Below are 12,319 nucleotides of genomic sequence, written 5' to 3'. Positions count from 1 at the left end.
GGAGCTGTCTGGGTGTCTGTTGCTCCCCTCCAACTCGTCATGATCCACGCTGGTGGTAGCTGACTTTGTCTGTATCAGCCTGTCCCACTCCGGTGCTCCTAGAGGACAGAGGCATAGCTCTAGTGCTCAGCACACACAGGACGCCTTCAGGAAATGTGTGATAAGTGGATGGTGTGGTGATCAGGCCTGGTAGAAGCCTGAAAAGAAAGACTTTCCTGGCCAGTTTAAGGGCAGGGACATGGCCTGGGTGTACTAAGGTAGGGAGTGAGGGAATCATTTAGGGGATGAGTGGACAGAAAAGGAGACAATGAGCCAGAAAACACTGTGTCATGAGAATGGGATAGCAAATCTTGGCTTGGTGTGGCTTGAAAGCCTGGAAGATATTTGAGATGCTCACTTCCTTAGTCCTTCCCTCTGCCCTGCTGCCTTCAAATGGACTCCTGCTTGTTTCCACACAGGGTTTCATCAGGCTAGACATGTCTGAATTCCAGGAGCGGCATGAGGTGAGTGAGAGTCCTTGGTGAAGTGTGGTTTGGAGAGCCTGTTAACATGACTCTGCCTAAGTATTTTGATGTGACTTGTCATTCAAGCCTGAGATAATTACAGCAGCCTTGGAATTTGTCCTTTGGGGACATATGTACACAGTGGGGTCCCTGATCTGTTTTGCATAAGATTTGCTCTGAAAAATAAACACAGAAGAGATCCAGCTGCTCTCCTATCACAGCAGGATTTCTTCCACCCCAAGAGATAACCTTACCTTGTTGAAACAGGCAGTCTTAACAGTATACAAAGCCAGCTTACCGTGCATGCCCCATATTGGAAACTGAAAGGATGGAAAGGCCTTCCTAACTTAATTCTTTCCTTCCACCAGGTGGCCAAGTTCATCGGGTCCCCACCAGGCTACATTGGCCATGAGGAGGGTGGCCAGCTGACCAAGAAGCTGAAGCAGTGCCCCAATGCTGTGGTGCTCTTTGATGAGGTAGACAAAGCCCACCCAGATGTGCTCACCATCATGCTGCAGCTGTTTGATGAGGTGAGTCAGCTTGGGCTGGGTTTGGCTGGGGGACACCTGTAGGTATGAGGGGGCTATGAGCAGCAGGACCTGTGGATACAGAGTCAGTCATTCATCAAGTTCCTGCTTCCTCATGTGTACATTCAGTCAGTTAGCAGATGTGGCTTCACCCCTTCTCTGGACCAGGGCCCAGACGGGGCACTCCAGGAAAAACAAGCACGGCCCAAAAGTTGAAATGTTGTGGCTGCCCAGGGTCCCTTTTAAAGAGACAGAATGGGGCAGAAGTGCCAGGAGAGAGTGAGACCTGAATTTTTAGTTCTAGCTCAGCTCCATCTCTAGGAACCTCATGTGAAAAACAGGGAGGCTGGATCCGGTAAGCTCCAAGAGTTTCTCACTCAGACAGCTCCTACTCCTTCCTTCCATCATCTTCACCAGTTCTTTAAAATGTTAGTAATGTTACTGCTGTCTGTGACCATTGCAGTGATGATGGAATGGTGGTGCCCTGGCTTATGGAGCGTTCTTCTCCTGAATAGCTCCCGGCTCATCACAAACAAGAACAGTCTCCGTCTCAACTGACCGAGGAACAGCTTTCTTTTATTCAGCACAGTCTATGTAGTAGGCTTGTGCTAAAGACATTGCAAACTTTATTGCTAATCATCACAATAGCCAGGCAAGGTAGAAACCTTTTATAACAGATGTAGAAACAAGTTCAAGAGGTTGTAAATGACCTGCCCAAGGCCGCAGAGCTACTGTACAGAGGAGCCAGAAAAGGTCTCAAGATATGTCTGGTCCCAGAGCGCAGGTCTCCCCATTGTACCTCTCCTTATCTTGAGCAGGGGAGGGAGGGCTTACTGTCAGGGGAGGGGCTGACATCCACCTGTTCCAGGTGAGGCCTTCCTTCTGCTCCCATGCAGAGGCTGTGTTAGCCAGCACATGGGCAGACCAAGTCCAGCCCGCCTTTCCACTCAGCCCCATCCAGCCCTGGGAAAATGGAAAGGGGATTGCTTCCCGAAATGTCACAGGTTCGCTGATGAGATACAGGAATGGATACCCCTGGACCAAATAGCACACCAGGTACCAAGCCAGCCAGAGCCAGGTCCAAATGTCCCCACAGCTGCTCACTCACTGTCCGCCCCTCCGAGCCCAGCATCCTTGGCTGCCCCAGTTTTATTGCCCTCTTCCTAGGCTCTTATCTGCTCCCTATCCTGAGAACTCCTACTGAGCAATGAAGGCCAGTCCTTCAAAGGTCACATATTCTGTTTCCCACACCTGTGCTCTGATACTCCCCCCACTCCATTCTAGACTGTTAATGGGATTCAGGTACACAGCTTATGGACCAGACCCAAACCTGCCCTCTGGGAGCTCCCTGCCTATCAGGTAGAAAAGAGATGCGATAAAGTTGGCATTTTTGTACTTTATGTGCAAGGCACTGTTTTATGAACTCCTTTAATCTTCCCAATAATCATAGGAAGATAGTCATTATTACTACCTCAGTGTGACAAATGTAGAAACTGAGATAAAGTGAGATAACTGATTCATCCGTGGTCACACAGCTGGGAAGAGGAAATCGAGAGTTTGAACCCAGGCACTCCAGTTCTAGAACGCACAGCTTAAATAATAACTCCCAGACACCTTGTCTCTCTCCAGGCATTCTCAGAGCCCCCAGCACCAGGGGAAACACCCCATCAACTAACTTAATTCAGTATGTTAGGGTTGGCAGTAGACAGCTTGTGTGCAGGCGCAGAGGTGTGAGGCAGTCTGCTCCATCCAGAGGACTACAGCCTTTCAGTAATTGCCCGACTGTGAGGGAGGGTGAGAACAGAATGGTGGAGGTAGATGGGTGAGATAGACAGGGGCAGGTTAGAATCCCAGGCAAAGGAGTGTGGATTTATTTGTTGGAGAGGAAGAAGCCTTCAAAGACTTTAGGCAAGAGAAAAGCATGATCGGATTTTCCTTTTATAAAGCTCCTGTAGGCAGCAGTGAGCAAATGGACTAGAAGGAAGAAGAGGGACCAGCAAGGAGACTGTTGAAGAGCCCAGGTGAGGGCTGGGGAGACCTGCTCTACAGCAGGGCCATTGGATGGAGAGAACTCCCAAGTGAGGAGACAGGGAGGTGACAGGAGTGACCAGCGGAAGTGTCTCTGGCCTGGGTGGCCCATGGGTTCTGCTGCTATCAGCTGAGGCAGGGAACTCAGTGGGGTGAGCAACAGACTGAGGAAGGTGAGGAGCTAAGGTTTGGAAGTGTTGAAAATGAAATGCCTGGGGTACTGCCAGATGGAGATGTCTAGGAAGTTGCTTGTCTGGAGTGCAAGAGAGGTCTGCGCCGAAAGTAGACTCAGGAGTGCTTTCAGCACAGAAAGAGTAACAGAAGCCACAGGAACGGACGAGCTCTCTCACCTGGTGAGTCTGGTGAGCAGAGGGAATTGCCAGAGAGTAGGAGGCAAACGAGAAGAGTGCAGGCAGGCAGAGGGGAAACAGGCAGAACAGACATAGCCCCTGCCTCAGTGCTCGGGGGTGAGGGGGAGACAGGCAGCAAAAAGCAGTTCAGCCACTGTGGTGAGTGCTGCCCTAGGATCAGTAGGACTAAGGGGCATAGAGAAGTGCGCCCCCCACCCCAGAGCCACCCATCCCAGATCTCCCAAGCTTAGGCCCAGAAAAGTGGGAGCCCTACCAAAGCTCTCACCAAGCGGAGGTAATGCAGCTCACTTCCCAGTTGACCCCAGACCTACAGCATAGGGCAGAAGCCCCAGGAAGCCCACTCTCTGCGCCTCCCTTCAGGGACAGAAATGGGGGCCAGAGGGGCAGCAGCCCCTGTGACCCTGCAGTGAGCATTGACACCTCACCCGCATGCGTGCACTGCAGCTGGGAGGCGGGTCAGCCACAGCTCCCTCTTTGGGACACATTTGTTGCCAAGGACTCGGAGGAGGAGGTGCAAACACTGGAAGTCACCCTTGGGTCAGTCATGCACTGCACCTGCTCCCCTCGCCCACCCGGGACCCATCCTCAGGCCCCGTCATGAGCAGAGCTTTGATCTCTCAGAACGAAATGGCCGCCGGTTATTGCTCTGGCCAGTACAGCCGTGTGTGCGCTCAGTCCTCAGGGATGAGCACTGCGAACACAGCGGGGTCATCCGCGCGCACTTGGGCACATCCCACATGCATGCAGACCTGGTCCCCAAAACTAGGACTGCCCTCAGTGGATCTGTCGTGTTGTATCTCGTAGGCAGGGAGTGAAGTGGGGCGCTCATGGCCAAGCTCAGGAACATCTGCTTGTACCCTTCCTTCTCCTCTTCCCACTCAAGGCTGTGATGGGGGAGTGACCAGGACTGGATCTCAAGGCCCCCTTTGAATAGACGCCCTTGGAGCTAACACTTCCTGAGAGGCCTGTGCCACGAGCCAGGGTAAAGTGAGGCAGAAAAGCACTTGGTACCATGCCCAGTATACAGTAGGTGCTCAGTTAATGCATATGCCTTTCTTTTTTTACCTCTGAGCGCTAGGGCTAGTCTGCCTTTGCATCTGCTTTAGAAGCAAGGGCTGACCTTGAGTGAGGCCCTCGCCACCAGGGAAAGGAACATACTTAAGAAGCAATGGTTTCCTGAGGCCGGGGCAGGGCCCAGCATCGCTGGCCAGGGCAGGGCCCCCGCAGGCTGTCAGTGACCTCTCCCTAGAGCCATGCTCTCAGAATTGGCAGGAGCTATGCTTTGTCTGCAACCCCGGTGAATTCCCAAGAAGGTCTGCCTCTCCCCACACCTGACCCAGTAGCTTAGCTTCTCTCCAGTCAGGATCAAAGGATGCAAATTGAATTTAGAAGAACTCTGAGAAGTTTTCATTTAGGAAAGAAAATTTCATGAAGCCTCCTTTATCCCACACTGTTGGTATGGCCCCAGGAGCCTGGTATACAGTGAAAGACAGGGGTGCTGGGGTGAGACCATTCAGTAGAGTCTCAGCTGTACTGTGTTCCAGCTGTGAGACCTTGTACAAACTAAGCTCTTGGAGCCTTAGTTTCTTTGTAGGGGTGGTGAGGATTCAGTGTGCAAGCAAGTGCTGAGGACTGCTCTATGCCAGGCACTGTTCTAAGACCTGGTGAGAACAAGACCCAGACCCTGCCCTCACAGAGGCACCCAGCAGGGCCCCAGGGGTGGCCGTGGGTGCCCATCACAGCAGATTCCACCAGTTCCTCTCAGCAGGGCACTGAGTATTGCTTTCATATGTCATTGTTGTTTTAGTTGCTAAGTCGTGTCCAACACTTCTGCAACCCTGTGGACTGTGGCCCACCAGGCTTCTCTGTCCATGGGATTTCCCAGGCAAGAATACTCGAGTGGGTTGCCATTTTCTTTCCAAGGGATCTTCCCAACCCAGATCAAACTCACATCTCCTGTGTTGGCAGGCGGATTCTTTTCCACTCAGCCACGAGGAAAGCCCCTATGCTTCCTTACAAATGACTGCAGAGTGCCGTTGTACCATGAGAGCCTTGAGGTTTGCTGAGTGGGCAGAGTTCCTCGCCTTAAGCTGAGCGGCCCCGGACAGCTACACTCTTCTAGTTCTTCTGTCTCTTCCCCTTATTGTTGCCCCTTTTCTCTTTCCTTGGTGCATTTGTGTCTAGTAAAGATGTTTTCTTCTGTGTCACTTCTAGAAAAAAATGAAAGATTCCAAGGCAACTTCCCACGTTGATTAAAGGAAGAACATTATTTTTTATCCTAGGCCAGAGGATGGCTCCAAAGATGTAGAGATTATACCTGTTTCAGTTCATTTATCTGGCCTTCACAGTGGCCCTGTAGAATACGCTCTGACCTCCTATAGCAGCCTGGCCTTTCCTTTATCATAATGTCTAACCCACTGAATGCTGACTGCTTGTTTCCTGGCCTCACTCCTCTAGACTGAAGCGTGTCAGGCTCAGTGAGTCCCCAGTGCCCCAACACAGAGCTCCACCCACAGCAGGCCTCCAGGATAGTGTGTTGGATGGCTGCTTATACAGTCAGACTGGCTTCTGGGTGCCCTGAGAGATGCCAGGCAGCAGATGCAGTCTCACCTGGTGGCTCTCCCAGCAGGTGAGCACTGAAACCAAGGTGTGAGAACCGTGCTCAGAGACCCCAGAGAAGGGAGCGCCGACTGCAAGGGGGAGAGGGTTCTGGAGAGACCTCCTGGAAGAGGTGCCCAGCCTTACCGCTCCCTGACCATGCAGTTGCTGCTCCTTCCCAGGGCCGGCTGACAGATGGAAAAGGCAAGACCATCGACTGCAAGGACGCCATCTTCATCATGACCTCGAACGTGGCCAGCGACGAGATAGCACAGCATGCGCTGCAGCTGAGGCAGGAAGCTTTGGAGATGAGCCGTAACCGGATCGCCGAGAACCTTGGTATGGCATGTGGCCCGTGCTCTCTGGGCAAACAGTCAAGTGACACGGCTGTCACACTGCTCTGGGGGAAAGATGGGATTGGGGTCCCAGGGACAGATGAAGGTCCTGGCTGGCATCTCTCCCTCACTGGCCCTGACTAGACACCAAGCACCCAACTAGATAGTGGAGGGAGGCCAACAGACAGTGCCCCTACTTCCGCAAGAAAGCCCCAGGCCTCTCAGGTGACAGGAGGGCTCCAGACAGAGGCAGGGACAGAGCCACCCCAAGGTGTGGGGCCAGGAGGAGGCCATGGTCTCAGGGGACTGAATGGATATGCACTTAACAGGGAGGGACACTTTGGTGCAGCAAGGGGATGGCAGGTCGGAAACCTGGAGGTGGGCACGGGTGGGCCCTGGAAAGTTCTGGAAAGGGGAGTGTGTCAGGGTGGACACTGCGTCTATCAGCCTTCTGTCTAGGATTGAACTCTCTAGCCCCCTTCTTACAACTTGGGACTCAAGTCTCGGTCCTGACTCTTCTCCTCTCTCCTCCCCGCCTTCATGCAATTCCTACCACACATGAACACTAGAAGGGCCCAGGAAGTATGCAATCCAGTCCTCTGATTGTGCAGGTGATGAGAAGGCCGAAGCCCAGAGCTCCTGAGATGTTGACCAGGATCACACAGACTGTCAGGGGCAAGACCAGGCTCTTGTCATGGAGCCAAGGTGCAGCACAGCTCCCAAAGGTCCCAGGTGTAGGGAGCAGGCAGTTTATGTTTCTGTCTCCACAGGGGACGTCCAGATCAGTGACAAGATCACCATCTCAAAGAACTTCAAGGAAAACGTGATTCGCCCCATCCTAAAAGTAAGAGCTCCTTGTCCTTCTTGCTGGAGCCTCGAGTTGGAGGGGATCACCTTAGCCATCGTGAAGATGTGGAAGCCCTCCCACCTGTATCTTCCCCAGTAGGGTCCACTAATTCCTTTACCCACTCTGGGTCACTAAGCTCACCTCATCCCTAACCTGGCCCTGCAGGCTCACTTCCGGAGAGATGAGTTTCTGGGACGAATCAATGAGATCGTCTACTTCCTCCCCTTCTGCCACTCGGAGCTCATCCAACTTGTCAACAAGGAGTTGAATTTCTGGGCCAAGAGAGTAAGAGCAGGGACTGCCTGTGGGTGGGGGCGGAACATCTAGAAAGCCCTGGGCCACATGCAGACATGCTGCTGTCTGACCTGTCCCAGGCCAAGCAAAGGCACAACATCACACTGCTCTGGGACCGTGAGGTGGCGGACGTGTTGGTCGAAGGCTACAACGTACACTATGGCGCCCGCTCCATCAAGCATGAGGTGAGCCCTGAGAGAAGTGAGGCACCTCCACACCTCCCTGCCTGGTGCCCCTAGACCCATTTGCTGTGCTCCCAGCCTGTCCAGGCAGGCTGGGGTTTTCCTTACCCAGAGCAGACGCTCCTTCAGAACCAAAAACAATATAATCAAATAAAACCGCTGTCCAAAAGGGTAAATGAGTTTGAACTCCTACCAGCGTCAGGGAACTGGGGCTGGGAACCTAAGAAATTGATTGTAATGACTTGTTAGTACCGTCCTGCAAGCTCATGTTGTTAGCCCTTTGCAGATGAAAAAACTGAAGCTTTGAGTAAGTACTTGCCCAGGCAGCAAGTGACAGAGCTGGGCCTCCAGGCTTTGGCAGTGATGACAGCTTCCCCTACCGCCTGCAGGTAGAGCGCCGAGTGGTGAACCAGCTGGCGGCTGCCTATGAGCAGGACCTGCTGCCGGGGGGCTGCACCCTGCGCATCACTGTGGAGGACTCAGACAAACAGCTGCTCAAGAGTCCTGAACTGCCCTCACCCCAGGCCGAGAGGCGTCCCCCCAAGCTGCGACTGGAGATCATCGATAAGGACAGCAAGACCCGCAAATTGGACATCCAGGCACCACTCCACCCTGAGAAGGTGTGCCACACCCTCTAGCGTCTACCTAGCTGTCCATACGTGCCCTCAACACCTAATAAAGCCCCCTTGGCTGTGGCGTGGTGACCGACCTACCTTCCCCTCCTGCTTCTCACCCCTCTCCATCCAGCCTAAGGCCTGTTACCTCCTCACAGCCCCTGGAAGATGCCTTCTCAGCCCCACCCTAGCCCCTTCGTTGTGGGCCCCACGTGTGCTCTCAGGTCTCTGGGAGGGGAGCTGCTCCTCTGCTCGCTTTACAGCAGGGAGAAGAGGGAGGTCCCTCATCTCTGTCCTTCAGCGTGATCCTCATGTCCCAGAGCCTCTGGAACTTTATCATGTTTTCTGGAAACTCAGAAGTATGGCAACTGAGAACTGATCTGGCTGGAAGAAGACAGAGACCAGGCTGTGACCTGCTACCCTCTGCTGGCTCTCATGCTGCTGAGTCCCCAGAATGTCTCCACAGGGAGCAGAGAAGTCAGAGGCCCAGACACAGAGCTTCTGCATTTAAGCCATTGCTTCCTCTTTCCCATGCCCTAGAATTCCAAGGGGAAGGGACTCTCGGAACCCTTCCCCCTTCCACTGCCATATCATAGCTACTATTCCTCCCTGCCCCACGTTCAGGAGTCAGACCAGACCACGTCTCTCCAGCCTTGGAACTAGGCCAGCATAGGGCATCTTTAGGAAGAAGGCTGGGTACTACCCTACCCTACACGGGGTCTGGACAGAAGCACCAAATGACCAAGCAAGCTTAACTCTGCGGGGCCTCCTGCAGGCGACCAACAACATAGACAGTGGAGAACTGTAGGGGGATCCTTGGGTCGGGGTGTACCCAGATGGCCATGGAGTCTGCCTCAGCCCCGTCTATACCATGGTCCTAGCTAAGTGAACATGGGATAGACAGCTCCCTTGTGCAGTCTGCATGTTAGTCACTAAGCAGAGGGACTGCACACCATCCGCCAAGGCTTTCCACACACCAGGCGTGTTCAGCCTCAGCTTAATAAGCAGGGCACAGCAAGGCTTGGTACATACATCCTTGGGAACCATCTGCAGTAGCCACCATTGAGGCCATGCCATCAGCCTCCCCTGAAGGGCCACTTTGGAAACCCTCCTTTGGTGTCAGAAAGTCTCTTCCAGGAAGCAGAAAATGGGGACAGGAATCACAGTCCCTCAGGTGATGGGGGAATATCATAACACGGCAGGTGTGGGGCAGCCGGAAGCTGGGACATGGGCTCCAGCAGATGCTGCAGCAGGCATCATCCAGCCCCTCGGGAGTTGTCTGCCGCTCTGTACCTCAGCGACTGCCACTCTTTATTAGTAGCAGTTTTTTTGTTGTTGTTGTTGTTGTTTTTACTTCTTGTTCTGAAATAATTTTAGACTTACAGGAAATGACCACAATAGTAGAGTTCCATGTACCCTTCACCAACTTCACCAACCATCTGTTAAAAATTATTAAATTATAATTACTAGAACCAGGAAATTAACATGATATGGTACTATTAGCTAATCTCTAGGCATTCAGATTTTGCCATTTTTCCCACTGATGTCCTTTTCCTGGTCCAGAATCCAGTCGAGGATCCCGTGTTGCATCTTGTTGTGTTTCCTTTATCTCCTTCAACCTGTGACAGTTCATCCTTCTTTGCCTTTTATGACCTTGACACTTTTGAAATCTCCAGGTCAGTTAAATTTGTAGAGTGTCTCTTAATTTGGGTTTGTCTGCTGTTTTCACATGCTAGATTGAGGGTCTCCATTTTGGTCAAGATTAGCCCTCAAGTCAAGCTCATCCTTATAACTCAGAGCAGGTGGTACATGCTCAGGTTGTGTATACCAGTTTCTCCACTGTAAGATTACTAATTTTCCCTTTGAAATGAATAAGAATCTCATGGAAAGATGGAAACTGTACAAATGTCGTATTATTCCATAGAATTTTGCCCATTGATTTTAGCATCCATCTTGTAAATGTAAACACGTTAGTCACTCCGTCGTGTCTGACTCTTTGTGACCCTATGGACTGTAGCCCGCCAGGCTGCTATGTCCTTGGGATTCTCCAAGCAAGAATACTGGAGTGGGTTGCCATTTCCTTCTCCAGGGGATCTTCCCAACTGGCTCTTGCTTTTAACAAACATTAATATTATATTTGCCTAATGATGACATTGTTTTCTTATTCCATCTATATGTATTAATTGGTATTCTTCTGTAAGGAACAGCTGTCTCTTTTCTCCCATTTATTTATTCAATAATTTACCTATGAGTAAAACTAATGAATGTTTGTTTTAGTCTATGGGTTGTAGCCTACTAATAGAGTTTATTTCATTGCTCATATGGCCTAGATTTGGCCATTGGGAGCTCTCAAGTTGGCTCCTGTGTTGTTTCAATGTTGCCCCATCATTTTTTTAGTATTACCTTATTTTCTGACGCCACAAGGTGTTCCAAAGTTACTTAGACTTTTCTTGTCCCAGCCCTGACTTCAGCCATTTCTCTAAGCAACTCCTGATTCTTCTTATTTGAGAATGGTACTTAGAAACCAAGGTGGTATATTCAGTGCCCCTGAAGTGTCATTGCTTCTAGACCTTTTCAGCACCCAAAGCTAGGAAATAAATAAATGTGTATATGTTAATACATGTGTCACACACAACTGAATTTATTACTATATCTGTCCATCTGTATATTATTAAAAACCGTGCGTCCATATTGATGCCTACGGTTCTAATCCAGTGCCACAGGGCCTGTGACTTGCTGTTATTATTAGCACTTTACAGTTCATTCTCTGCTTCTTCCTCTCCTGCTATCTGTTTCTTCTCTCATTCTGTTTTCTGTTCAGACTCCCATAGAGGATCTAATTCAGTCAGTCAGTGACCATCCCGTGTGGAGCACTCCTGTTGGATAAAGTTCTTATGCCCGGCTGCCAGTCTCTTGGTTCAGTCAGCTGTGGCCAGGACCAGCAGACATAACTGAAAACCAGATAGCTTTTACACAGGAAAACCCAATGACCACCTTTCTGAGAAGAGACTAAGGGACAGAGCAGACCCTCCGATTCTGAGAAGCTTGAGTATCACTTCTAGAGACTCAGCTAGACCTTGTAGGTGATGTTGGACCCCTGCCTTACACTTTCATAGCATCCTCAACAGTACTTAGCTCAGTTGCATTACTTGTTCTTTGTTTGCCTTTGTCGTTAGAGTGTAAGATCCACAAGGGCAGATACCCAGTTCTACTCACTGTCCTGTTCATAGAAGCTGACACAGAGCCATCACATGATAGCTGCTCCAGGTGTTTGGATGGGTGGGTAGGCCCTGCAGCAAGCATAAATCTTCACAGTGAGGCCTATGAACAGCTGAAATAAATAGGTATATGTATTTGCTCACATATACATAAAGAAATTTTAGAAGAGACAATAATTGGGTAGAGAGGAAACAGCAATGGAAGGGTAAATTAACTGTATTTTTTTATAATTTTAAATTGAATTTTGAACCTTTATTAATGTATTACCTGTTCACAATTATAAAATACTAAGAATAAATTTAACAAAAAAGGAAAATCATACTGAAGGGCATAGAACATGATCTGACAAATGAAAAGACATCGTTCTTGGAAAGAACCTATATAATTAATATACAATTCAAAACTACTGTTTTCTGAGTCTAGGAGATACAAGTAGTAGCCTGTCAGTTACTTCAATTCCACCTGGAGAGGGTGCAAACTAGAGGATAAGTAAATGTAACTACTATCACTGTATACCCTAAATAGAATCGTAAGAGAATGGAAAGAGACGCGTTGGTACCTGTTTCTGGACTGCACAGACTGTATGTGACTCTGAAGAAAAGGAGAAAGTGGTGGGAAATGCTAGAGAGGCAAGTATCCTGACTTCACAGTGCCTTGAATGCCATACTAAGGGAATGAAGCAGCCATATTGGTATTTTTAAAAGAACCTTTTCATTGCAGTATGCAGAATGTTTTGGGGTGACTTCTAACCAATAGACAACAGAGTAGTCCCAGGCAAACTTCCTTCCCACATCAAATATA

General features: G+C 50.3%; 1 protein-coding gene across 1 annotated transcript in view; it reads left to right on the top strand.

The window, feature by feature from the left end:
* The window catches only part of CLPB (caseinolytic mitochondrial matrix peptidase chaperone subunit B), a 140,217-nt gene extending 130,746 nt beyond the window's left edge, over nt 1-9,471 (top strand). The window contains exons 10-16 of the mRNA XM_052652598.1: nt 459-503; nt 872-1,033; nt 6,210-6,366; nt 7,133-7,206; nt 7,375-7,494; nt 7,584-7,688; nt 8,075-9,471. Coding sequence (XP_052508558.1) covers nt 459-503; nt 872-1,033; nt 6,210-6,366; nt 7,133-7,206; nt 7,375-7,494; nt 7,584-7,688; nt 8,075-8,323 — 912 coding nt within the window. The 3' untranslated portion in view covers nt 8,324-9,471. The remainder of the gene's footprint in view (nt 1-458; nt 504-871; nt 1,034-6,209; nt 6,367-7,132; nt 7,207-7,374; nt 7,495-7,583; nt 7,689-8,074) is intronic.
* The last annotated feature ends 2,848 nt before the right edge of the window (nt 9,472-12,319 follow it).

Source organism: Budorcas taxicolor, chromosome 15 (assembly GCF_023091745.1).
Source record: "Budorcas taxicolor isolate Tak-1 chromosome 15, Takin1.1, whole genome shotgun sequence".
Classification (NCBI taxonomy): Eukaryota; Metazoa; Chordata; class Mammalia; order Artiodactyla; family Bovidae; genus Budorcas; species Budorcas taxicolor.
The sequence above is the reverse complement of the archived record's forward strand: the minus strand, read 5'-3'. Positions and strand labels throughout refer to the sequence as shown.